This window comes from Mustela putorius, unplaced genomic scaffold (assembly GCF_011764305.1).
Source record: "Mustela putorius furo isolate JIRA1106 unplaced genomic scaffold, ASM1176430v1.1 tig00000127_pilon_pilon_pilon, whole genome shotgun sequence".
NCBI classification, from domain to species: Eukaryota; Metazoa; Chordata; class Mammalia; order Carnivora; family Mustelidae; genus Mustela; species Mustela putorius.
Window position 1 is genome coordinate 6,408,538 of NW_025421288.1, and position 25,234 is coordinate 6,433,771.

A 25,234-nucleotide genomic window follows, 5' to 3' on the forward strand; every position below is an offset into this window, starting at 1 on the left:
GAATAAGTGACTTTTTGTGAAACACAGAATTAAAATCCAAATCTTAAAAGGCTTACAAGACCCTGTAACACCTACCTAGCCTACCTTTCCAACACTGTTCCAGGTCTTTATCTTTCTTACTCCTCACATCCGGTACTTCTCAAATTCCTTAATGTGTTAAATACTCACTGTCCCAGGACCATAAGACCAGCTTTCTCTTGCTTCCAGTGTTTTCTGGCCTGGTTCCAACCCTTTTCCACACCTCCCCCAATTAAAACTCCTCCTTGTTCTTGAACCTCAGAAGTCCTTCCTGATTGCCCTCTACCCCTCCCAGTACAGGCTTGTTGGGATCTCCCATTATAGTAGGGTGTAGTTCCCAATACTTACTTATGACGCTTATCACAACTTAGTTAAGTAAATAATTGTCTAATTATTTTCCACTGTCTGCCTCCCTTATTATGATCTAAGTTCCACAATGACCAGGGGTGGTCTATCTTCCCCAACAGCAAATTTATAGTAGACACTTCATACATTTCAGTTTTACCAACAAATGGGAGAATACCCAAGCCTCTGAATGTACTGCAGCGAGACCAAGGTTCAGACAAACCCAGTTCTTTGACCAGGTTAAGTGTGGCCTGACTGCACCCAGTTCTTACAGTGCCCTCAGCCCAAGCTTTCTGGACACCATGCTACTTCTTACCCTGATTTTTGATCTAGCTCTTAACTTAAAGCAGAGTGTGCAAAACAGCAATCTGTGGGCTATATCCAGCCTGCAGATATGTTCTATTTGGTACACACAAGTCAATGAATAGCTGGAAAATTTCACATTAAAAATATGCATATCCAGCTTCGTTAGGAAAGAAAAAAAAACATCATGGGGCCCATGTTCCCACATAGTTAACTATTGCTCAGAACTGATTAATGGAAACATTCTAGGAATACCCTTATTCTCTACTGTCTTGCCTCCTAACTGTTCCACTCAGTTGGGATGGTTGCCTGGCTCCTATAAGCACTGGAGTTTGTTACCTCTGCTTATCAAAAAGACATAAGATGAAAATTGTTCAATCATTGATGGCTATGGGAGCATATAAAATGTGAGTTTTCCCCTAGCTGGTCATACAGTATAAATAGTCTTTGGCTTATATCTTTAAAATGATACAGCTTTCATTCCAAACGCCATCCTCATTACTTGCAGGGAATCTTGTCGGTCTTACTGATCATCAGCATAGTGGAGCTCAGCATCGCGGTGACTATCGCCTCCTTCAGAAGCAAGTGCTGGACAAACTCTGATGAGGTGCGTTCAGTGTTGTTAGAAGAATGGGTTCCAGCTGGGATGCTGCAAGATGACCTCTGGCCTATTAGTTGCCAGAGCACTATTCTCAGATGCTGAACTAGAAATTATAGAGGGTCAAGGAGAGAAAAGCTTAACATTGATGGCTCATTCCGCACTGGGAGATAATGATGCTTCTTTTTCCTGCTCTCTACGATATCCGGTTGACTCTGTTCAGACACAGCTCCTTATCTCCCTGACAAAATAAATGAAGAGAAACAGACTTAATGGGAACCTATATTATTATGTCATGGGGAGCTTATTCTTAGGCCATAAGGGTGTGTGAGACAATCCCCTCATCAGAGTGGAAGCAGAGAAGAAAAATATTTAACAGTGATACTTATCAAACCTATCAAGACTCCCTATTTGACCTATGAAAGAACTAAAGCACAAAGAGCACCCTCTCCGGTGTCACAGAACATCAGGGTTTTGACTAAAATAAAGAGAGTCCAGAACCTGTTCTCTAAATCCCAAAAAACAGTTCCACACCCTGTGTTAGGTGGGTTTTTTTTTTCTTTTTTATATTAATTTTATAGAAGTATAGTTTATTAACAGTCTAATTTACCCATTTTAAGAATACCTAATCCAAGGGGCGCCTGGGTGGCTTAGTGGGTTAAAGCCTCTGCCTTCGGCTCAGGTCATGATCTCAGGGTCCTGGGATCCATCCCCACATCAGGCTCTCTGGTCATTGGGGAGCTTCCTTCTCCCTCTCCCTCTGCTGTTCCCTTGTTTGTGCTCGCTCGCTCTCTCTCTTTCCAATAAATAAATAAATCTTAAAAAAATATTTAGTGCATTCCTATCACTCCAAAAGATTCTCTGGAACCTCTTCACAGTCAGTATCTCTCTCTCTTTTTTTTTTTTAAAGATTTTATTTATTTATTTGACAGACAGAGACCACAAGTAGGCAGAGAGGCAGGCAGAGAGAGAGGAGGAAGCAGGCTCCCTGCTGAGCAGAGAGCCCGATGCGGGGCTCAATCCTAGGACCCTGAGACCATGACCTGAGCCGAAAGCAGAGGCTTTAACCCACTGAGCCACCCAGGCGCCCCAGTTATCTCTGTCTTGATTAGTTTTTACTTTTTCAAATTCATGTACATGGATTATAAATAAGTCCTCTTTTTTGTGTGTGTCTGGGCTCCTTTCTCCAAGCAACACTTTCATGAGCTTCACCCATGATGTTGCATGTATCAATACTGTGTTCCTTTTACGTGAGGGCACGCCACAATTTGCTTATCCATGTACTTCCTGACGGGCACTTGATTGCCAGGAACATTTGAGTTCATGTCTTTGTGTAGACATGTGGTTTCATTTCTCTTGGAGCATCATATCTTGGATTTGGTTGCTAGGTCAGATGGCAAGGGGACGTTTAACTTTGTAAGAAAATGTCAAACAGTTCTCCAAAGCGGCTGTATCATTTTGCACTCTTATCAGCAATATATGAGAGGTATATAACATTGATGGTTCACTCTACCTTTTGAGATAACTATGTTTCTTTTTCCTGTCTTCTCTGCTATCCAGTCATCTCTGTTCAGATATAGCTCCTTTTCTCCCTGCCAGGCTGCTCCATATAAATACCGACACTTGGAATTGCCAGTTATATTAATAACTTTGCTTTTCTAGTGGGCATATAGTGGAATCTCATTGTAGTTTTAATTTGCATTTCCCTGATGACATTATGTCAATGACTATTTTTGTGTTTATTGTCCATTTGTATATCTTTTTTTTTTTTTTGAGATGTGTGTTCAAATCGTTAGCCAACTTTTATTACATTATCTTATTGAGTTATAAGAACTTAAATGATTCTTAATAAAAGTCCTTTTTTGAAATAGGTGTATTGCTAACATTTTTCCCAGGCTTGGTTTGCCTTTTTATTTTCTTAATTGTTTCTTTCAAATAACAAATTTGTTGAAGTCCAATTTATGACTTATTTTCTTTTATGGTTAGTCCTTTTTGTGTTTTAACAAAGCTTTCCCTATACCAAGATTGTGAAGATTTTCTTCTCTATTTTCTTGTAGAATTAGCTTTTGTATTTAGGTCTATAACAGATTTCAAGTTAACTTTTACATGCTATGCAGCAGTAAGGTAAGACGTTCATGCAACCCCCCCACCATAGAGATACCCAGCTGTGCCAATGCTATTTGTTGGAAAATGCATTGGTTTCCCCCATTACCTTGGTACATTGGCTGAAAATCAACTGACCTCTTATTTATAGGTCTCTTGTGCATGCTACCTTGTCCCAATTGATCTATATGTCTATTCTTCCACATATTCCACACTGTCCTAATTCCTGCAGCTTTAGTATAGTAACCTTTTTTTATCGTGGTAAAATATACATAACATACTAGTTATCATTTTAGTCATTTGTTAAATATACATCCAGTGGCATTAAATATATTCAGAATGATGTGAAACCGTCACCACTACCTATGCCCAAACTTTTCCATTATCCCAGTACGATCTCTGTGCCCATAAACACTATGCCCCTTTCCTCCTTCTTCCAGCCCCTGGTAGCTTCTAGTCTATTTTATGTTTCTCCATCTACTTTCCATTATCTACTGATTATTCAAATAATTCATAAAAGTGGAATCATATAATACTTTTCCTTCTGTATCTGTTTTACTCTACTAATAATGTTTTTCAGGTTCATTAATATTCATCTATCAAAATTTCATTCCTTTTATGGATGAACAGTGGTCCATTTTGTGTATATTTCACATTTTGTCTAGCTTCAATTATTGATGGACACCACTTTTTTGTACCATTTGGCTATTGTGAAAAATGTCTGTGGGAATATTGGTGTACAAATATCTGTTCTAGTCAATTATTTTGGATACATATCTAAGAGTGTAATTCCTGAGTCATGTGGTAGTTCTGTATTTAACTTTTGGAGAAACTGCAAAAATGTTTTGACAATGGCTGCATCATTTTACATTCCCATCAGGAGTGCACAAGGGTTCCAATTTCTCCACATCCTCATGAACATTTGCTATTTCCTATCTTTTTTTTTTTTTTTTTTTTTTTTTTTTTTAATAATTTTTTATTTTTATAAACATATATTTTTATCCCCAGGGGTACAGGTCTGTGAATCACCAGGTTTACACACTTCACAGCACTCACCAAATCACATACCCTCCCCAATGTCCATAATCCCACCCCCTTCTCCCAAACCCCCTCCCCCCGGCAACCCTCAGTTTGTTTTGTGAGATTAAGAGTCACTTATGGTTTGTCTCCCTCCCAATCCCATCTTGTTTCATTTATTCTTCTACCCACTTAAGCCTCCATGTTGCATCACCACTTCCTCATATCAGGGAGATCATATGATAGTTGTCTTTCTCTGCTTGACTTATTTCGCTAAGCATGATACGCTCTAGTTCCATCCATGTTGTTGCAAATGGCAAGATTTCATTTCTTTTGATGGCTGCATAGTATTCCATTGTGTATATATACCACATCTTCTTGATCCATTCATCTGTTGATGGACATCTAGGTTCTTTCCATAGTTTGGCTATTGTGGACATTGCTGCTATAAACATTCGGGTGCATGTGTCCCTTTGGATCACTACATTTGTATCTTTAGGGTAAATACCCAGTAGTGCAATTGCTGGGTCATAGGGCAGTTCTATTTTCAACATTTTGAGGAACCTCCATGCTGTTTTCCAGAGTGGCTGCACCAGCTTGCATTCCCACCAACAGTGTAGGAGGGTTCCCCTTTCTCCGCATCCTCGCCAGCATCTGTCATTTCCTGACTTGTTGATTTTAGCCATTCTGACTGGTGTGAGGTGATATCTCATTGTGGTTTTGATTTGTATTTCCCTGATGCCGAGTGATATGGAGCACTTTTTCATGTGTCTGTTGGCCATCTGGATGTCTTCTTTGCAGAAATGTCTGTTCATGTCTTCTGCCCATTTCTTGATTGGATTATTTGTTCTTTGGGTGTTGAGTTTGCTAAGTTCTTTATAGATTCTGGACACTAGTCCTTTATCTGATATGTCGTTTGCAAATATCTTCTCCCATTCTGTCAGTTGTCTTTTGATTTTGTTAACTGTTTCCTTTGCTGTGCAAAAGCTTTTGATCTTGATGAAATCCCAGTAGTTCATTTTTTCCCTTGCTTCCCTTGCCTTTTGCGTTGTTCCTAGGAAGATGTTGCTGCGGCAGAGGTCGAAGAGGTTGCTGCCCGTGTTCTCAAGGATTTTGATGGATTCCTTTCGTACATTGAGGTCCTTCATCCATTTTGAGTCTATTTTTGTGTGTGGTGTAAGGAAATGGTCCAATTTCATTTTTCTGCATGTGGCTGTCCAATTTTCCCAGCACCATTTATTGAAAAGGCTGTCTTTTTTTCCATTGGACATTCTTTCCTGCTTTGTCGAAGATTAGTTGACCATAGATTTGAGGGTCTATTTCTGGGCTCTCTATTCTGTTCCATTGATCTATGTGTCTGTTTTTGTGCCAGTACCATGCTGTCTTGATGATGACAGCTTTGTAATAGAGCTTGAAGTCCGGAATTGTGATGCCACCAACGTTGGCTTTCTTTTTCAATATCCCTTTGGCTATTCGAGGTCTTTTCTGGTTCCATATAAATTTTAGAATTATTTGTTCCATTTCTTTGAAAAAGATGGATGGTACTTTGATAGGAATTGCATTAAATGTGTAGATTGCTTTAGGTAGCATAGACATTTTCACAATATTTATTCTTCCAATCCAGGAGCATGGAACATTTTTCCATTTCTTTGTGTCTTCCTCAATTTCTTTCATGAGTACTTTATAGTTTTCTGAGTATAGATTCTGTGTCTCTTTGGTTAGGTTTATTCCTAGGTATCTTATGGTTTTGGATGCAATTGTAAATGGGATTGACTCCTTAATATCTCTTTCTTCTGTCTTGCTGTTGGTGTAGAGAAATGCAACTGATTTCTGTGCATTGATTTTATATCCTGACACTTTACTGAATTCCTGTATAAGTTCTAGCAGTTTTGGAGTGCATTCTTTTGGGTTTTCCACATATAGTATCATATCATCTGCGAAGAGTGATAATTTGACTTCTTCTTTGCCGATTTGGATGCCTTTAATTTCCTTTTGTTGTCTGATTGCTGAGGCTAGGACCTCTAGTACGATGTTGAATAGCAGTGGTGATAATGGACATCCCTGCCGTGTTCCTGACCTTAGCGGAAAAGCTTTCAGTTTTTCTCCATTGAGAATGATATTTGCGGTGGGTTTTTCATAGATGGCTTTGATGATATTGAGGTATGTGCCCTCTATCCCTACACTTTGAAGAGTTTTGATCAGGAAGGGATGTTGTACTTTGTCAAATGCTTTTTCAGCATCTATTGAGAGTATCATATGGTTCTTGTTCTTACTTTTATTGATGTGTTGTATCACATTGACTGATTTGCGGATGTTGAACCAACCTTGCAGCCCTGGAATAAATCCCACTTGGTCGTGGTGAATAATCTTTTTAATGTACTGTTGAATCCTATTGGCTAGTATTTTGTTGAGTATTTTCGCATCTGTGTTCATCAAGGATATCGGTCTATAGCTCTCTTTTTTGGTGGGATCCTTGTCTGGTTTTGGGATCAAGGTGATGCTGGCCTCATAAAATGAGTTTGGAAGTTTTCCTTCCATTTCTATTTTTTTGGAACAGTTTCAGGAGAATAGGAATTAGTTCTTCTTTAAATGTTTGGTAGAATTCCCCCGGGAAGCCGTCTGGCCCTGGGCTTTTGTTTGTTTGGAGATTTTTAATGACTGTTTCAATCTCCTTACTGGTTATGGGTCTGTTCAGGCTTTCTATTTCTTCCTGGTTCAGTTGTGGTAGTTTATATGTTTCTAGGAATGCATCCATTTCTTCCAGATTGTCAAATTTATTGCCGTAGAGTTGCTCATAGTATGTTCTTATAATAGTTTGTATTTCTTTGGTGTTAGTTGTGATCTCTCCTCTTTCATTCATGATTTTATTTATTTGGGTCCTTTCTCTTTTCTTTTTGATAAGTCGGGCCAGGGGTTTATCAATTTTTTATTAATTCTTTCAAAGAACCAGCTCCTAGTTTCGTTGATTTGTTCTATTGTTTTTTTGGTTTCTATTTCATTGATTTCTGCTCTGATCTTTATGATTTCTCTTCTCCTGCTGGGCTTAGGGTTTCTTTCTTGTTCTTTCTCCAGCTCCTTTAGGTGTAGGGTTAGGTTGTGTACCTGAGACCTTTCTTGTTTCTTGAGAAAGGCTTGTACCGCTATATATTTTCCTCTCAGGACTGCCTTTGTTGTGTCCCACAGATTTTGAACCGTTGTATTTTCATTATCATTTGTTTCCATGATTTTTTTCAATTCTTCTTTAATTTCCCGGTTGACCCATTCATTCTTTAGAAGGATACTGTTTAGTCTCCATGTATTTGGGTTCTTTCCAAACTTCCTTTTGTGGTTGAGTTCTAGCTTTAGAGCATTGTGGTCTGAAAATATGCAGGGAATGATCCCAATCTTTTTGATACCGGTTGAGTCCTGATTTAGGACCCGAGGATGTGATCTATTCTGGAGAATGTTCCATGTGCACTAGAGAAGAATGTGTATTCTGTTGCTTTGGGATGAAATATTCTGAATATATCTGTGATGTCCATCTGGTCCAGTGTGTCATTTAAGGCCTTTATATCCTTGCTGATCTTTTGCTTGGATGACCTGTCCATTTCAGTGAGGGGAGTGTTAAAGTCCCCTACTATCATTGTATTATTGTTGATGTGTTTCTTTGATTTTGTTATTAATTGGTTTATATAGTTGGCTGCTCCCACATTGGGGGCATAGATATTTAAAATTGTTAAATATTCTTGTTGGACAGACCCTTTGAGTATGATATAGTGTCCTTCCTCATCTCTTATTATAGTCTTTGGCTTAAAATCTAATTGATCTGATATAAGGATTGCCACTCCTGCTTTCTTCTGATGTGATGTCAAAGCATTAGCATGGTAAATTCTTTTCCACCCCCTCACTTTAAATCTGGAGGTGTCTTCGGGCTTAAAATGTGTTTCTTGGAGGCAACATATAGATGGGTTTTTGTTTTTTTATCCATTCTGATACCCTGTGTCTTTTGACAGGGGCATTTAGCCCATTCACATTCAGGGTAACTATTGAGAGATATGAATTTAGTGCCATTGTATTGCCTGTAAGGTGACTGTTACTGTATATGGTCTCTGTTCCTTTCTGATCTACCACTTGTAGGCTCTCTCTTTGCTTAGAGGACCCCTTTCAAGATTTCCTGTAGAGCTGGTTTGGTATTTGCAAATTCTTTCAGTTGTTGTTTGTCCTGGAAGCTTTTAATCTCTCCTTCTATTTTCAATGATAGCCTAGCTGGATATAGTATTCTTGGCTGCATGTTTTTCTCGTTTAGTGCTCTGAAAATATCATGCCAGCTCTTTCTGGCCTGCCAGGTCTCTGTGGATAAGTCAGCTGCCAATCTAATATTTTTACCATTGTATGTTACAGACTTCTTTTCCCGGGCTGCTTTCAGGATTTTCTCTTTGTCATTGAGACTTGTAAATTTTACTATTAGGTGACGGGGTGTGGGCCTATTCTTATTGATTTTGAGGGGCATTCTCTGAACCTCCTGAATTTTGATGCTCGTTCCCTTTGCCATATTGGGGAAATTCTCCCCAATAATTCTCTCCAGTATACCTTCTGCTCCCCTCTCACTTTCTTCTTCTTCTGGAATCCCAATTATTCTAATGTTGTTTCGTCTTATGGTGTCACTTATCTCTCGAATTCTCCCCTCGTGGTCCAGTAGCTGTTTGTCCCTCTTTTGATCAGCTTCTTTATTCTCTGTCATTTGGTCTTCTATATCACTAATTCTTTCTTCTGCCTCATTTATCCTAGCAGCGAGAGCCTCCATTTTTGATTGCACCTCATTAATAGCTTTTTTGATTTCAACTTGGTTAGATTTTAGTTCTTTTATTTCTCCAGAGAGGGCTTTTATATCTCTCGAGAGGGTTTCTCTAATATCTTCCATGCCTTTTTCGAGCCCGGCTAGAACCTTGAGAATTGTCATTCTGAACTCTAGATCTGACATATTACCGATGTCTGTATTGATTAGGTCCCTAGCCTTCGGTACTGCCTCTTGTTCTTTTTTTTGTGTTGAATTTTTACGTCTTGTCATTTTGTCCAGATAAGAGTAAATGAAGGGGCAAGTAAAATACTAAAAGGGTGGCAACAACCCCAGGAAAATATGCTTTAACCAAATTAGAAGAGATCCAAAATCGTGAGTGGGGAGAAAGGGGATAAAAAGAGGTTCAAAAAGGAAGAGAGAAAAAAAAAAAAAAAAAAAAAAAAAAAAAAAAAAAGAAAAGAAAAGAAAAGAATTTTTAAAAAAGAAAACACCTAAGAAAAATGTAAAAAATATATATATATATATTAGATAAACTAGTAAAAAATCGTTAAAAAGAAAAAGGTAACAGTTAAAAAAAAAAAAAATTTTAAGGCGAAGGCGAGAAAAAAAAAAAATGAAAAAGAAAAAATTAAATTAACTGCAAGACTAAAAAAAATCACAGGAAAAAAGCCATGAGTTCCGTGCTTGGCTTTCTCCTCCTCTGGAATTCTGCTGCTCTCCTTGGTATTGAAACCGCACTCCTTGGTAGGTGAACTTGGTCTCGGCTGGATTTCTTGTTGATCTTCTGGGGGAGGGGCCTGTTGTAGTGATTCCCAAATGTCTTTGCTCCAGGCGGAATTACACCGCCCTTACCCGGGGCCGGGGTGAGTAATCCGCTCGGGTTTGCTTTCAGGAGCTTTTGTTCCCTGAGCGCTTTTCGTAGAGTTCCGGAGGACGGGAATACAAATGGCGGCCTCCTGGTCTCCGGCCCGGAGGAGCCGAGAGCCCGGGGCCCCACTCCTCAGTGCGCCCTCAGAGAACAGCGCCCAGTTACTCCCGTCTGCCTGACCTCCGGCCGCGCTCCGAGCTCACCGAGCCTGCGACCGGTTCAAGGTAACACGGAGCTGCGAGCTCACTGTCAGCTCTGTCTCTGTAGCCGGCTTTCCCGTTCCAATACCCGCAAGCTCTGCGACACTCAGACACCCCCGATCCTTCTGTGACCCTGCGGGACCTGAGGCCACGCTGACCCCGCGTGGGCTTCGCCCCGGTTTAGCCTCTGGAGCGATGTCCCTCAGCGGAACAGACTTTTAAAAGTCCTGATTTTGTGCGCGGTTGCTCCGCCGCTTGCCGGGAGCCGGCCCCTCCCCCCGGGGTCTATCTTCCCGTCGCTTTGGATTCACTTCTCCGCCGGTCCTACCTTTCAGAAAGTGGTTGTTTTTCTGTTTCCAGAATTGCTATTCTTCTTCTCTTCGATCTGCCGATGGATTTTCAGGTGTTTGCAATCTTTAGATAAGCTATCTAGCTGATCTCCGGCTAGCTGAAGCAGTCTCAGCTTGCTACTTCTCCGCCATCTTGACTCCTCCCCCGCTATTTCCTATCTTTTCATTATAATAACCATCTTAATGGGTATGTTGTGGTAGACAGCTCATCATGATTTTGATTTGAACTTCCCAGCAATTAGTGATGTTGAGCACCTGCTCATGTACCTATTGATTGTATATCTTCTTTGGAGAAATGTTTATTATATTCCTTTCCACATTTTTTAAAAGATTTTATTTATTTATTTGACAGATGAGATCACAAGTAGGCAGAGAGGCAGACAGAGAGAGAAAGGGAGAAGCAGGCTCCCTGATGAGCAGAGAGCCTGATGTGGGGCTCAATCCTAGGACCCTGAGATCATGACCCAAGCCGAAGGCAGAGGCTTTAACCCACTGAGCCACCCAAGTGCCCCTCCTTTGCACGTTTTTAATTGGATTATTTTGATGTTGTTGTTGAACTGTAGGAGTTCTTTTTTATATTCTAGATATTAACCCCTTAGTTGGTATATGATTTGTAAATATCCTCTGTCATTCTCTAAGTGGTCTTTTTCTCTTCTTGGCAGCATTTTCTGATGCACAACCGTTCTTAATTCTGATGAGGTTCAATTACTACTTGTTTCTTTTGTTGTCTGTGCTTTTAGTGTCATATCCATGAAATCACTGCCAAATCCAATGTCATGAAGAATTCCCTCAATATTTTCTATGAGTTTTGTAGATTTGGCTACTTTTAGCACTAGATTTTTTTTATCCATTTTGGGTTCAATTTTATATATGGTGTAAGGAAAGGTTCTAAATTCATTTTTTGAATGTGGATATATGGTTTTCCAGCACTGTTTGTTGAGACTATCCTGTCCCCTACTGAATGGTCTTAGCACTCTTGTCAAAAATCTGTCTATGAGGTGGCACAGTCAGTTGAGCATCTGACTCTTGGTTTCAGCTCAGGTCATGATCTTGGGGTCATGGGACTGAGCTCTGTGTCAGGATCCATGCTCAGGGCAGAATCTGCTTGGGATTCTCTCTCCCTCGCCCTCTGCCCCTTCCCATACACTCTCTCTCTCCCTCAAATAAATCTTTTTTAAAAAATCCATCTACCATACATAAGAGTTTATTTCTTGACTCTGTGTTTGACTCCATTTGTCTATATGTCTGCCTTTATGCCAGAACCATACTGTCTTATTTACTGTAGTTGGGATTAAGTTTCAAAGTTGGGAAGTGTGATTCTTTCAACATTATTTTTTTCCAAGATGTTTTTTGACCACTTGGGCCCTCTGGAATTCCATATGAATCTGAGAAATGATTTTGCCATTTTTGAGAAAAAGGCTGTTGGAATTTTAATAGGAACACTGACAATTTTCTATCCTTGCAATGTCTTTATCTGGCTTTGGTATCAGAGTAAAGTCAGCCTCATAGCATGAATTGGAAATTTTCCCCTTCTCTTCAGTTTTTTAGAAGCATTAAGAGAAGGAGTAGTATTAATTCTTCTTTAATATTTGTGAATTTTTCAGTTTTCCTTATATTATTAGTTTCTGTCTTCATCCAGGTATGGACAGAAAAGGTACTTTGTATAGTATCTTTTAAATCTATCAAGACTTGTTCTGTGACATACTATGTAGTCTATCCTGAAGAATGTCCCACGTGAATGTGCTTTTTGCTGTTGTTGGTTGGAATGTTCAGTTCACGTCTGTCAAGTCTAATTGGTTTACTGTGTTGTTTAACCCTCTGTTTCTGTACTTATCATCTGTCTGGTCATTCTACGAATTTTGAAAGTGGAGTGTAGAAGCTTCCAACTATTCTGGTCAAATAGTCTATCTCTCTCTTGCACTTTACCAATTTTGCTTCATATATTTCGAGGGTCTGTTATCAGATGTGTAAACGTTTTTAATTGTTATATCCTCATCTTCTATTGAAACTTTTATTAATATATAAAGTCCTTCATTGTCTCCTACAATTTTTTTGGTTTAAAGTTTATCTGATATTAGTGTAGCCCCTCCCCAAGCTTTCCTTTGGTTGCTATTTGCATCGAATAATTTTTCAATAATTTCACTTTCAATCTCTTTGTGCCTTTGGAGCTACAGTGAGTCTCTTGTACACAGTATATAACTGAACTGTTTTGTTTTGTTTTAATCCATTTAGTCAATCCCTGTCTCTTGACTGGAGAGTTTAAACCTTTCACATTTAAAGTAAATACTAGCAAAGAAGAAGAACTACCATTTTGGGTTTCCTATATACCTTATAGCAAGACACTTGGACTCTGTTCACTTTTGTAAATTCTTATTCTGTTCCTCAATAATTCCTCAATAATTTCAATTGTTCTATCTTCAAGTTCATTGGTTATTTCTTCTGCTTCCTCAAATCTGTTTTGGAACCCCTTAGTGTATATTTTATTGTACTTTTTGGCTCCAGAAACTCCTTTGAGTTCTGTTTTATAATTTATATCTCCTTATTGATATTCTCATTTTGTTCATACATCATTTTCCTATGACTTTCTTTAGCCCTTTTAGCATCCTTATTATAGTTGTTTGAAAGTCTTTGTCTCATAAACACGAAGTCTGGGCTTTCTTGGGTATGTTTGTGTTCATTAGTTTTGTTCCACTGAATAGACCATACTTTCCTGATTCTTTGTATACCTTCTTTTATTGAAAAGTCATTATTTGAATCTTATAATGTGTTAACTCTGGAAATCAGATTATCCATCTGCCTTAGGGTTTTGCTGGGTGGTTTTGCTTGTTTGTTTTTATTGTTGTAAAACATCTCTGTGCCAGAGATAAGCCTGAGAGGAAAGCTTCAGGTCTTCTCATTTTCTGGGGATGCATGGTGGGTTTCTACATTCTCCCATAAATACCATTGTTTTTAAATATCAAGAAAACAAAATTAACCCAAAACCCAAGCAAAAATAGTTGGAAGTTGAATAATTTCCTCTACAAACTGTTGCAGCCAATATGGGTCAAAATAATGGCACCTAGCCTCTGTGCCTACATATCAGTGATCAGAAGCAGCAATCCACAGTAAGAATACAGAAAACTTGATATTTGGAAAACATGACCCTAATTGCCTACCCTGGCTCCAGCAGCATGGGTTGCCACCTCCCAGCTGCCTGTCAGGGACTTGGAGTGAGAGATAAGTAGTCACTACCTTGCTAAAGGTTTATATTGACAGACAAAAAGCCATGAATCTACCAGCCAAGCTTTCATCTGGATGCTGCAAGTGTTCACATAGAATCCAGAGTTGCAAAATAGTTATTTCAGAGTGCTTCTACCAGTACAACTGTTGTCTCTGAACAGGCAGATTCTAGGAGCTTCCTATTCTGTTTTCTTCTCTGAGGTTCCCCTAGAATAATTCTTAAAATCACATAGTGTCAATCTTCTAAATTTGTTGTTTTCAAAATCATTTTTGGCTAGCCTACATCCTATAGATTTCCATATAAGTTTTAGAATTAGTTTATCAATTCCTTAAAAAATGTTGTTAGGCTTTTGACTGGAGTTTCACTAGACTTATAAATGATTTAGGAAACATTTATTTATTAGTAATATTTAGTCTCCTTGCCCATGTCATAGAATGCATCTACATTTTCTTACATTTCATTTGATTTCTCTCAGCAATATATTGTAGTTTTCATATTTTGTTAAATTTATCCCTAAGTATTTCATGTTTTTTCTTGTTATTGTACATGTATTTTAAAACTTTATTTTCCTAGTATCTATTCCTACATATAGAAATGCAATTTATTTTTATATACCAGCATACTAAGACTTTAATAAACTTATTAATTCTAGTAGCATTTATATAGATTTCCTAGAATTTTCTAAGTAGACAATGGTTATACTAGTAAATAAAAACATTTTTATCTGCAAATTTTATTCCTTATTTTTCTTGATTTTTGCACCGTGTAGAGCCTCCAGCACAATTTTTTTTTAATGCTGAGTATAGCCAATCTTCTCGTGTTCAAAACCATAGATTGAAAGTTTTACATTTTACCTTTAAATATGATGTTACCTATAGGGTTTTCATAAACTAAATTTATCCTCATTTGTAGGCAACTTTTTTTTTATCATGAAGGAGCATCAACTTTTATCATTTTTCATGTCAAGCTTGCGTTTTTATAATATTATCTCAGCCCAGGTATTTGATGTGTTGTTCTTTTCTTGATACAACCACAGGAGAATACAAAACCCTTTAGGAGCAATATTAAAACAAATTACTCACACTGAATAACTACTCAATTTAATTCCACAAAAAGGGCTTTTTAATGGCATAGCAATCTGCAAAGTACAGCAGAGAATACAAAGGTACTATGTAATATGCACTCTGAACTCAAAAAGAGGAAAGGGAATGGGAACTCTTAGTATTTATGAATTAAGTTCTCTGTGCCAATCACCATGCCTAAAGCATTATTTTATATAGTCTTCAGCCACCCTGGAATAAGGTCGTGAAGTGCTTATCATAAAGAAGCATGTATTAGAAATTAGGATAGATTAGATGGAGAGAAAAGCACAGAATCCAGAATTCAACTGCAGTATATGACTCCTAGACACTGGCTGAACTCAGTTCTCTCAAATAACCTCATAGGAATATTATATGTATTACTTGAGACGACTTTGGAAACTTATCCAGCACCTGGTAATCACTGATGAGTACATTTAAAGTTATACACTTAAAATCTTGAATAAAGTTAAAGAACTTATAATTCATGCTTCTAAATCTTTTAACAAGTGAAAAAAAATTACTCTTCAAATGAAACAAAGGTTTGAGGATGAGTAAAAATGTATCACATAAATACCCTTCCAATGGTGATAAAATATAGATGTGAAAACCAATTAGAAGTTGGGAATGACAATGTGTAATATAAGAGAACATGAAGATTCATTTTAGACCAGCCATCAATCAAATAGGCAACCATAATTAGGTCATTTAATCACTCAGAATTCCAATCACTTCATCAAATAGAACAAGTAGTCTATTCTGACTCTGTGGTTGACCTTAGAAAGGACACAGGCTGACAGGACTCAGTAGATTGGTCTGTAATGTCAACCACTCTCAAAAAAAAAAAAAAAAAAAAAAAAAAAAGGGAAAACGAGAAAATGGGAAGAATGAGCAGCATTGGCTAAAGATTGTATCGGCTGCTGTCATTTAGTTGTTTAAAAAATTTCCATAGATCTCACTTGTCTGTAGAGGAAAGCTCAAATTTCCTGGCACAGGGTCTTGGTACATTCATGTTGCTATAACAAAAATACCACGGACTAGGTAGCTTGAATAACAAAAACTTCTCCGAGTTCTGGAGGCTGGAAGTGCAAGATCAGAGTGCTAGTAGATTCAGAGCCTGGTGGGTGCCCACTTCTTGGTTCATAGATGCCATGTTCTCACTGTGTCTTCACATGAAGGGAAGGGAAAGGTCACTATCTGGGTTTCTTTTTATAAAAACTCATAATCTAATCATGTCCCAAAGGCCCCACCTCCAAATACCATCACACTGGGGATTAAGTTTAAGTTACAAATTTAGGGGGAACACATTCAATCCATAGTATTCCATCCCTTCCCACTCCCCAAATTCATGTCCTTTTCATATATTATTTATATATTATTTCCATCCCAATAGGCCCACAAGTTTTATCTTTTTTCAGCACTAACTTTAAAGTCAAGTCCAAAGTCTCATATAAGTATCATCTAAATCAGATAGGGGTAAGACTGAACATACGATCCATCCTGAAGCAAATTTCCCTCTAGCTGTGAACCTATGAAACCAAACATGTTATGACACTGAACTTCCAAAATACAATGGTATATTCTTCTAAAAGGGAGAAATCGCAAAAAAAAAATTTTTTTTTTAATTTAACAAATATAAGAAGTTCAAGTCCCACTTATGGCTAAAGCCTAACAGGGCAGAACAAACCTTAAGGCAAGAATAATCCTCTTTGACTCAATGCTCTGCCTTCCAAGCTCACTGGGGAGTGACATCTTCACTGTGGCTTAGCATTAAGGCACCACAGTAACTCTTCACCTGAGGTCTACCCCTGCAGCTGCTCTCTGCCTGGGCCCTGTGGCTCTCCTGGGCAGGAGTCCCATGCCTGTAGCTCTTCTGGGTTGGGGTCCCAAACCCATGGCTCTGTCGGAGAAGCACTGTCTTTTGAAATCTCAGTGGAAGTGGTCATGATCCCATGGCTCAGCTGGTTGCAGTCATGCAGCAGGACTCTGCAGTGGCCCAACTCGGAGACACTGAGAAGGGGCATCCTGGATTAGCTTGAAACCAGAGAGGTGGTCTTATCCTTCAAAACCATTCTTCTCCCAGGGCCCTTTACTCTGGGCGCATGATAGGAGTGGCGGCCCTGATGCTCTCTGAATGTCATTCTTGCATTGTTTTGGAGAACATGTTCTGGCTATTGTTGAGATGGCTGATCCATACCAGTTTCTTCATCGAACAAGTCACTTGGTCAGATTCTTAGTGTTCTCATTTTCTGCAGTATGGTTAAACTGGGAATCTTCCAAACAATTAAGTCCTGTTTCCTTTTTGCTTAACAATTCCATTTTTAAGTAATTTCTCTCTTCTCACATTTTATTATTAGCTGTCCAAAGGAGATAAGTCTCACATTCAGCACTGTTTAGAAATAGCTTCAGCTTGGTGATTCACAGACCTGTACCCCTGGGGATAAAAATATATGTTTATAAAAAATAAAAAATTTTATTAAAAAAAAAGAAATAGCTTCAGCTAAATTTCATTATTTATTTCATAAAATACTTATTATTCATTATTAATAATATCATTTACTACATGAAATTTCATCACTTTATTCACTATTACAAGTTTTACCTTCCATAAAACACTAGAACACAAATATAATTCGGCCAAGTTCTTTGCCACTTTACAGCCAAGATCGCTTTTCTTCTAGTTTCTAATAACATAGTCTTCATTGGTGTCTGAGATCTCATCAGAATGACCTTTATCTTTCATATTTCCACCAACATCTCGTTCAGGATTACTTAGATATTCTCTAAGAAAATAGATTTTATCTCTCTGGCTCTCCTTTTTTCTTCCTGGGCCCTCACCATAATTGTCCTTAATGGTCCATTCACAGCAATATAAGCTTTTTCTGGTATGCACCTCCAAACTCTTCCAGTCTCCAAACATTATCCAGTTCCAAATCTGCTTCTACATTTTTAGATATTTGTTACAGAAGCACTCCCACTTCTTGGTATCTATTTATGCCTTAGTTCATTCAGGCTGCTATACCAAAGATAGAGGGCCTTGAACAACAAATATATACTACTCATAGTTCTGAAACCTGCGAAGTCAAAGATCAAAACTGGTATATTCAGAGTCCTGGTTCATAGCTGGTAATCTCACTGTGTCTTTGAATAGAGTACGGGGCAAGGGGGCTCTTTGGGGTCCTCTTACAAGGGCACTAACTCCATGGTACAAGGGCTCCAGCCCCATAATCTAATCTCCCTCCCAAAGAGCCTACCTCTAAATACCATCACATTGGAGATTAGGTTTCAACATACAAATCTGGAGACACACAAACATTCAATTTACAGCGCCTAGCATACTATCTAACAATATCTAACTGCTTACCATCTGCCATGACACAATGCTGCATCATAACCTGCTGTTTTATTACTCACTATTTCTTTCTACCTGGATTTCTATTTTTATTTTGCTTCATCTGACCTTTTTGCCTAAGGAATTTCCTACTCATCCATCAAGACATGGATCAAATACCACTCCTTAATGAAGCATTTCCTGGAACTCAAATTTAGGTCACCTTCTTCATTCCCATAAAGCACTTAATACTGATTTCTATAATAACATTTGCTAAATTGTATTGCTATCTATTTATATCTTAGTATATCTATCCATTGTGAGCACCTAATAGAAAAAACCTACATCTAATTATTTTTATCTCCAGAATCTCATTCATCTAGTAGGTGGACAGTAAATCATTATAAAACTGAATGTATGAGTGGCACATTCAGTTAAGCATTGGACTCTTGGTTTCAGTTCAGGTCTGATCTCAAGGTCAGACCTTGAGACTGAGCCCACATTCAGTGCAGAGTCTGCTTGAGTTTCTCTCTCCTTTATCCTCTGCCCCTCCCTACTGCTCTTTCTCTCACTGAAAGAAATAATCTTTTTTTTTAACTGATTATATGAATACCAAGTAGATAATTTTAAATTTTTGAGATGCTTTATAATATTAAGTATGGGAAGAATATTTCAGAAAATCTTAATCAAATTCCCTCTTTTCAATATTTGATATAGTGGTGGGTGATGACTTGTTCAAAATAAAACCAATGAGTTGATGACAAAGGCAGTGCTGGTAATGGTATTTGTTTTCTGACTCCTTGTGTAGATGTTATATTCTGTGTGCTATCTTAAGGCAGAGATGAAAAATCATTTGTGAATACAAGAAGAAAAGAACATCAAAAGTTGGTTGTTACATTAATGTTTTCCCTATCCCTTGGTTTTATAGATTGTATTTTTCTTGCCTTCGGATATTACTCAAGATAGTGAAACATCTGCCCCTGAAGAAAATGCTACAATACAATTTGAGCTTCAAGAACAGTCTTCTACTGATATAGCAACAACAAACAAGCAACCTGTTTTCATTGGAGGCTATGCTTTCTTCAAGTTAAGAATCTCAAGAAATCCTTTAGTCTTTCGACATTCAAGGAGGGGAGGCAGCAATATTTACTATACATCTTCTGTATCTATGCTAGACGAACAACATAAAAATAACCCTCCACCTTCACAACTTCAAGAAGAACAAACTAAACTGAAAGTTTTGCCTCTCACAGAGGAGAAGAAGCCCACCAAAAATATTCCATACACTGAACAACTGAAAGATGAAGACCTAAAATCTGCTGTCACACAACCCCCCAAAAAGCAAACCCAATTGCTGCAGTCCTCAGCTTCACCAATCCAAGTTTTTCCATCCCACTCTAAAAAACTCCAGGCGTTACCACCCAAAGACTTGCTACCCCAAGCTCTGCCAGTACAAGCCCCAAAACCCTATGTCACACAGCCTCATGGCCTGACATCGGAAGACATGCCATACCAAGACATACCATACCAAGATGTACAATCCCTAGACCTCCCATCTCAGAAGGCAGCATACCAAGACATATCATACCGGAATCCACCATACCAAGATACACCATCTAAAAACATGGCACCCCAAGACATGCTATCCCCATATGCACCAGGCCAAGGCATAACTAACCAAGATCTGATTTCCCAAGTACCAGCTCTGCCAGCACAAGTCGTGCTATTTGAAGCTCCAACATTCCATGCTGTACAGTCCTCTAATATTCAACGCTTAGATCAGCAGTCCCTTCAACAACAAAATCAGCAATTTATGCAGGTAGCATATCAAGACATGCAATCAGAAGTCAAGTTATTGACCCAAGAATGGAAATCCAAGGAGGAATTCCACAGCAGGAAATCCTCAAAGTGGCAAGCCTTAGACTGGCAAAACAAAAATTCACAACCTCCAAAGTCACAGAATTTAGAGCAGCAAGACAAAGCCTTGCAATATGCAAAACAGAAATCCCCAGACCTACAAATTCAAGGCCAAGAATCCCCAAAAAGGAAATCCCTAGATGATCACATCAAGGGCTGGTTATCCCCAAAGAGGCAGTCCACAGATAAGCAAATCCAAGTTAAGCAAGACAAACAATACCCAGATCAGCAATCTGAAGGCCAGCTGGTCCTATGGGAACAACCCCAAAAGCAACTATCCCCATATGGACAAGAAGAAGATCAACAGGACAAAGAGAAGCAATCCCTGAAAAAACAATACAAAGAAAGACAAGAAAGAGCTCTACAGGTTTATAAGGGACAATCCCTTGTGAAACACATGCAGCAAGCTGAAGACCTGCAAGTCAAAGAGCAGCTACATCAAGATGGACAATTCCAAATCCAGGAATACCAAGGCCGGCAATTTTTAGACCAAAGGTCCCAAGATTGGAGTTCAAGAGTTCAAGGCTGGAGAAGCAAAGATTGGAAAGTGCAGGAAGCGCAATTAGAAATGCCACGTTCCCTAAAGTGGGAATCTCAAATTCGGCAAACCCAAGATCTAGTAGAGGAAGGATCCCTAAAGCAGACCGCTCTACAACAAGAAGTCCAAGCTGTGCATGCCATAACTCGACAACAATTACAAAGCATTCCGTTTCAAGACAGTCAGGATCAAGATAAGAACCAACAAGACCGTAAATCCACAGATACCCAAAAAGAAGATATGCAGATAGATACCATGCAAACAAGAGACAACAAACCAACAAGCATGAAGCTTGAGAGCCAAAACCTATACAACCTGCAGTGGGAAGACAAAAAGCCAGATTTTAAGTGTAGTTCCTCCCGCCAAAGCTCAGTGCAAGACACACAGTTCACTTCTGCATCTGATATAAATTCAGAACAAGATGTGCAGAAAGACATTTCAATTTGCTCAGCTTCATACCAAGAAGATATTCCTTTAATTTCCACCTCATGTTACACAAAAGACCAACAGCAATCTGAAGACTCTGACTAACGGGCAAAATCTACCCAAATGCCACACTGCTCCTAATTATGGAACCAAAATAAGGAAAAACAATATAGTCTCCTCCAACCTATGTTCTCAAGTATAGTTGCTACCTTATTCACTCAGCAGAAAACAAAGGGCATGCAGAACATGCAAAGGATTTGTCCTTAAAATAAAATGGCAACGAATATTAATGCTATATCAGTACTTTCTGTGTTTGAAGGAGTAATTCACATTTAAACACTCTTACTAGTGTGAGTGTTTCAATTTATTATCACCAATTCATTTTACAACCAAATACATTTTTATTGAATAGTTCACATACAAAATTAATTGCAGGTATACAACATAGTGATCTGACAATTGTATACATTATAAAATGCTCACCACAGTACCTGTAGTTACCATCTGTCACCATACAAAGGGATTGCAATATTATTGACTATATTCCCTATGCTGTGCTTTTCATCCTCATGATTTATTTTAAAACTGGAAACTTGTACCTCTTAATTCCCTTCACCTATTTCACCCACCCTCCACCAAACCACCAGTTTGTTCTCTATTTGTGAGTCTATTTCTGTTTTACAATTTAATATTTAACGAACTTACTTTTCCATGGTGCCACAATTCCTTGCCTCCTCCCCTGTGTATTACAGGGGCTCAGTAAGTCAACCAGGAAGAAGTCCAGGTAGGCTTTCGAAGAGCACAAGAGCCAAGAGGCAGTGAGAAAAATCAATAACACCATTCCCTTGCTTTGCTGTTTCCAATCACCCACCCAACTCCTCACTCCACAAATCTGTGTTGAGGATATATGCTCTAAGTTTGTCCAATTGTTAATGAGATGTAATGTGGCAATGGATACAGACTGTAGTGTACAGGGAGAGGATAAAACATACCTAGGGATAGGAAAAGTAGGAGGCAGGGAATGGCAGAGATGCAGATGTTGTAATAAACTGTCACATACTGAAGATCTGCTCACTTCTGCATGCCTGCACTCATTTCTAATTTATCAACACTTATAACATCAAAGGACAAAGGAAATTGACCTTTGGTTGTCTGTTTTGTGTTCAAAAACGTTGAGTTACTCTGCATCCTCCAAGGCTATCAACATTTCTTCAATTTCTTAAGTTGAAATTGGAGTTGCTAACCACCCCTTCTCTCTGCGGTGTTCATCACTTGTTGGATTCTGCATTTTTCTTCCCATTTCAAAAAGTCTAAAATTAGTGTTTCCAGGGATTTCTCTCCATCTTTCTCCTTTTTTGAAATCACATACACTCTCATAATTCTCTCATATCCTTGTGAATAACCCCAGCTGTGTCTTCAGCAGAATTCCACAAAAAGGCTTGCTTTAAGAAGGCATTCAATCATTTTTAAAAACCTAAGCTCTCCAACTAGAGGTGAATGGTAGAATAATGAGGCATGGAGCTGGAGAGACTGACAATCCGCTCCTTGCCACTTTTGCCTCTGTAGTAAGGATGAGTCACCTGAATCCCGAGTTAGGTTCAACCTTGGTAGGGTCCTTACCTTACCCATTCCTACATGGTTGCCACTTTGTATTCAACTCACTCCGAATAATACTAATAATTCCCCCTTTTGCTTCAGCTAGATTAGCACATATTTATGTGGTGTTTGTTATGTTTAACTTTTAGTCCACAAATGCTGGTGTTCAGTAAATAGATATTTACAACTCTAAATCATATTCTTTGAGAATCCAATGCATGCAGTCAGTTCTGCCTATTTTTCTCCACACCCATCCAACACACACACACACACACACACACACACAGAGAGAGAGAGAGAGATACACCCAAGCACAGGGTCTTGTGGTCTTAAAACAATGTAAGTCATTGTAGGGGTGATTCCTGTCATTAGTGACTAGTCCACACCTCTTACACTGAGAAACTCATTGTCTCAATTCCTATTAGATCCAAAGTGTCCTCTGAATTTGATGCTTATATAACGCACTTGGAATTTTTTCCCCAAATTGCAAAAATGCAGTGCCTAGGGCTGGACTTAAAATGTGAAAACGTGAGAAAGTTGAAAACCATCCTCTCTGAGGTTTTTTCATTCTACTGAAAATGCTAGGGAGCAAGTCAGAAGTCCTCAATGCCCCCCCGGGCCCACAGGCAACTTTCCAATCTGCAAGAATTCCACTTTTCTCTGCTTTTCAAAGGCATTTTTGCCCCCACCCCTTTCTTTCTTTTTTTGAAATACCTTGTACTGTCCCATCAATAAATTTGGGTCTAGACCTGACAAAATCAGATGTGTTTAGGAGCTGATAAAGGAATGTAAATGTGTAAAATAGCTGTTTATAAAACAAGGTGAAAAGGGATATAGGGAGCCAGAGCATTTATGATTTACTTAAAGGCAACCTATTTTTCTTTCTGAAACTAACTTACTCCTATTTTAGGTTAGGTTTGTTTTGGTAAAACTAGAAGAATTGATTTTTCAGATGCTATCTTACACCTACAGGTCCCAAGAACTGGTTGGAAGGGAGAAGACATTTACAAGTGATATATCCAATAAGGTGTTAATATCTGATATATATAAAGAATTCATACAACTCAACACAAAAAAGGCCCAAACAATCTGATTTAAAAAATGGGCCTAGGACCTCAATAGACATTTCCCCAAGAAGACATACAGATGGCCAACATGAGAAGATGCTCAACATCACTAATCACTGTTAGGGTCCATGATCAAAGGAACAAGAACTGACACAAAGCAAAAATCAAACAAAGCTTTATTTCGTGCCAAGCATCAAAAATCAAACTGACTGGTAGGGGCCATCTCTTACGAAGAGACAACAATGATGATCCCAACAAGGTTACTCCCAAGAAGGTCGTTCCAGTTGAGGCTGCTCTGGATGAGGCTGCTCCGCAGATGAGGCCACTCCCAGGACAAGGCTGCTCCCCAGACAGGGCCGCTCCCCGGACAGGGGCTACTCCAGCGAGACCACTCCCCGGACAAGGCCGCTCCCAAGAAGAGGCCCCCACACCGGACAAGGCCGCTCCCTGACAAGGCTCCTCCCCAGACGAGGCCTGTCTGGATGAGGCTGCTCGGGTGGAGGCTGCAGGCCAACAGCGCCACTCCCCGGCAAAGGACGCTCTGGACGAGGCCATTTCCTGACGGGGCTGCTCCAGGCGAGGCCTCTCCCCAGACGATGCTGCTCCTGACTAGGCCGCTCACGGAGGCGGCCTCACGTGGAGGAAGCCGCTCCCCAGAATGACGCAGCTCCGGCGAGGCCCCTCGTGGTGGGGCTGCCACTCGGGGCAACAAGGCTGCTCCCGGCTTGGGGCTACAAGGCCGCTGGGGGTGGCGAGGCCGTTCGCGGTGGGGCCATGGCTCAGTGGTGGCAAGGCTGCTGGCGGTGAGGCTGCAGCTGGGGGCGGTGAGGCCGCTGGCGCCGGGACCGCTGGCAGCTAGGCCATTCCCCCTGGCACTGCTGCCGAGGGCCACGCTTTCCGGCGGCGAGGCCACTGGCAGTGGGGCTGGGTAATGGTGAGGCTGCTGGCGGCTCTGACAGCTCTGAGGACTCTCCTACTCCTCCTACTCCTCACCTTCGCAAACGAACCTTTATAGGGGTGGTTGAGCCCCGCCCATACACAGTTGGCCAATGGGATTTAAACTCACCTCAGTAAATATATGCGCATCCCACTGATTGGATGTCTTCACCTGGCCTGACCCGCCCTTGTATCTAGGCTTTGCAAGTAAGTTCCTCTGGGAGGGGCAGGGTCAATCTAAGTTTACTGCAACAAAATGGCTCCCTCTGATTAAGTAGGCCCTTACAATCACCAGGAAGATGAAAATCAAACCCACAATGAGATATCCTCTTACACTTGTCAGAATGGATAAAATAAAAAAGACGAGAAATAACAACTGTTGGCAAGGATGTGGAGCAAAAGGAACCCTTTGCACTACTGGCAGGAATTGGTACAGCCCCTGTGGAAAGCACTATGGATGTCCCTCAAAACAAAAACAGAACTACCATATAATCCAATAATTCAACTACTGGTTATTTACCCAAAGAAAAGAAAAACACTAATTC

General features: G+C 39.5%; 1 protein-coding gene across 1 annotated transcript in view; it reads left to right on the forward strand.

Moving 5' to 3' along the window:
• MS4A14 (membrane spanning 4-domains A14) overlaps nt 1-21,376 on the forward strand; it is a 30,430-nt gene extending 9,054 nt beyond the window's left edge. Inside the window, exons 5-6 of the mRNA XM_004770408.3 lie at nt 1,175-1,273; nt 19,138-21,376. Coding sequence (XP_004770465.1) covers nt 1,175-1,273; nt 19,138-21,195 — 2,157 coding nt within the window. The 3' untranslated portion in view covers nt 21,196-21,376. The remainder of the gene's footprint in view (nt 1-1,174; nt 1,274-19,137) is intronic.
• Nucleotides 21,377-25,234: the final 3,858 nt, after the last annotated feature.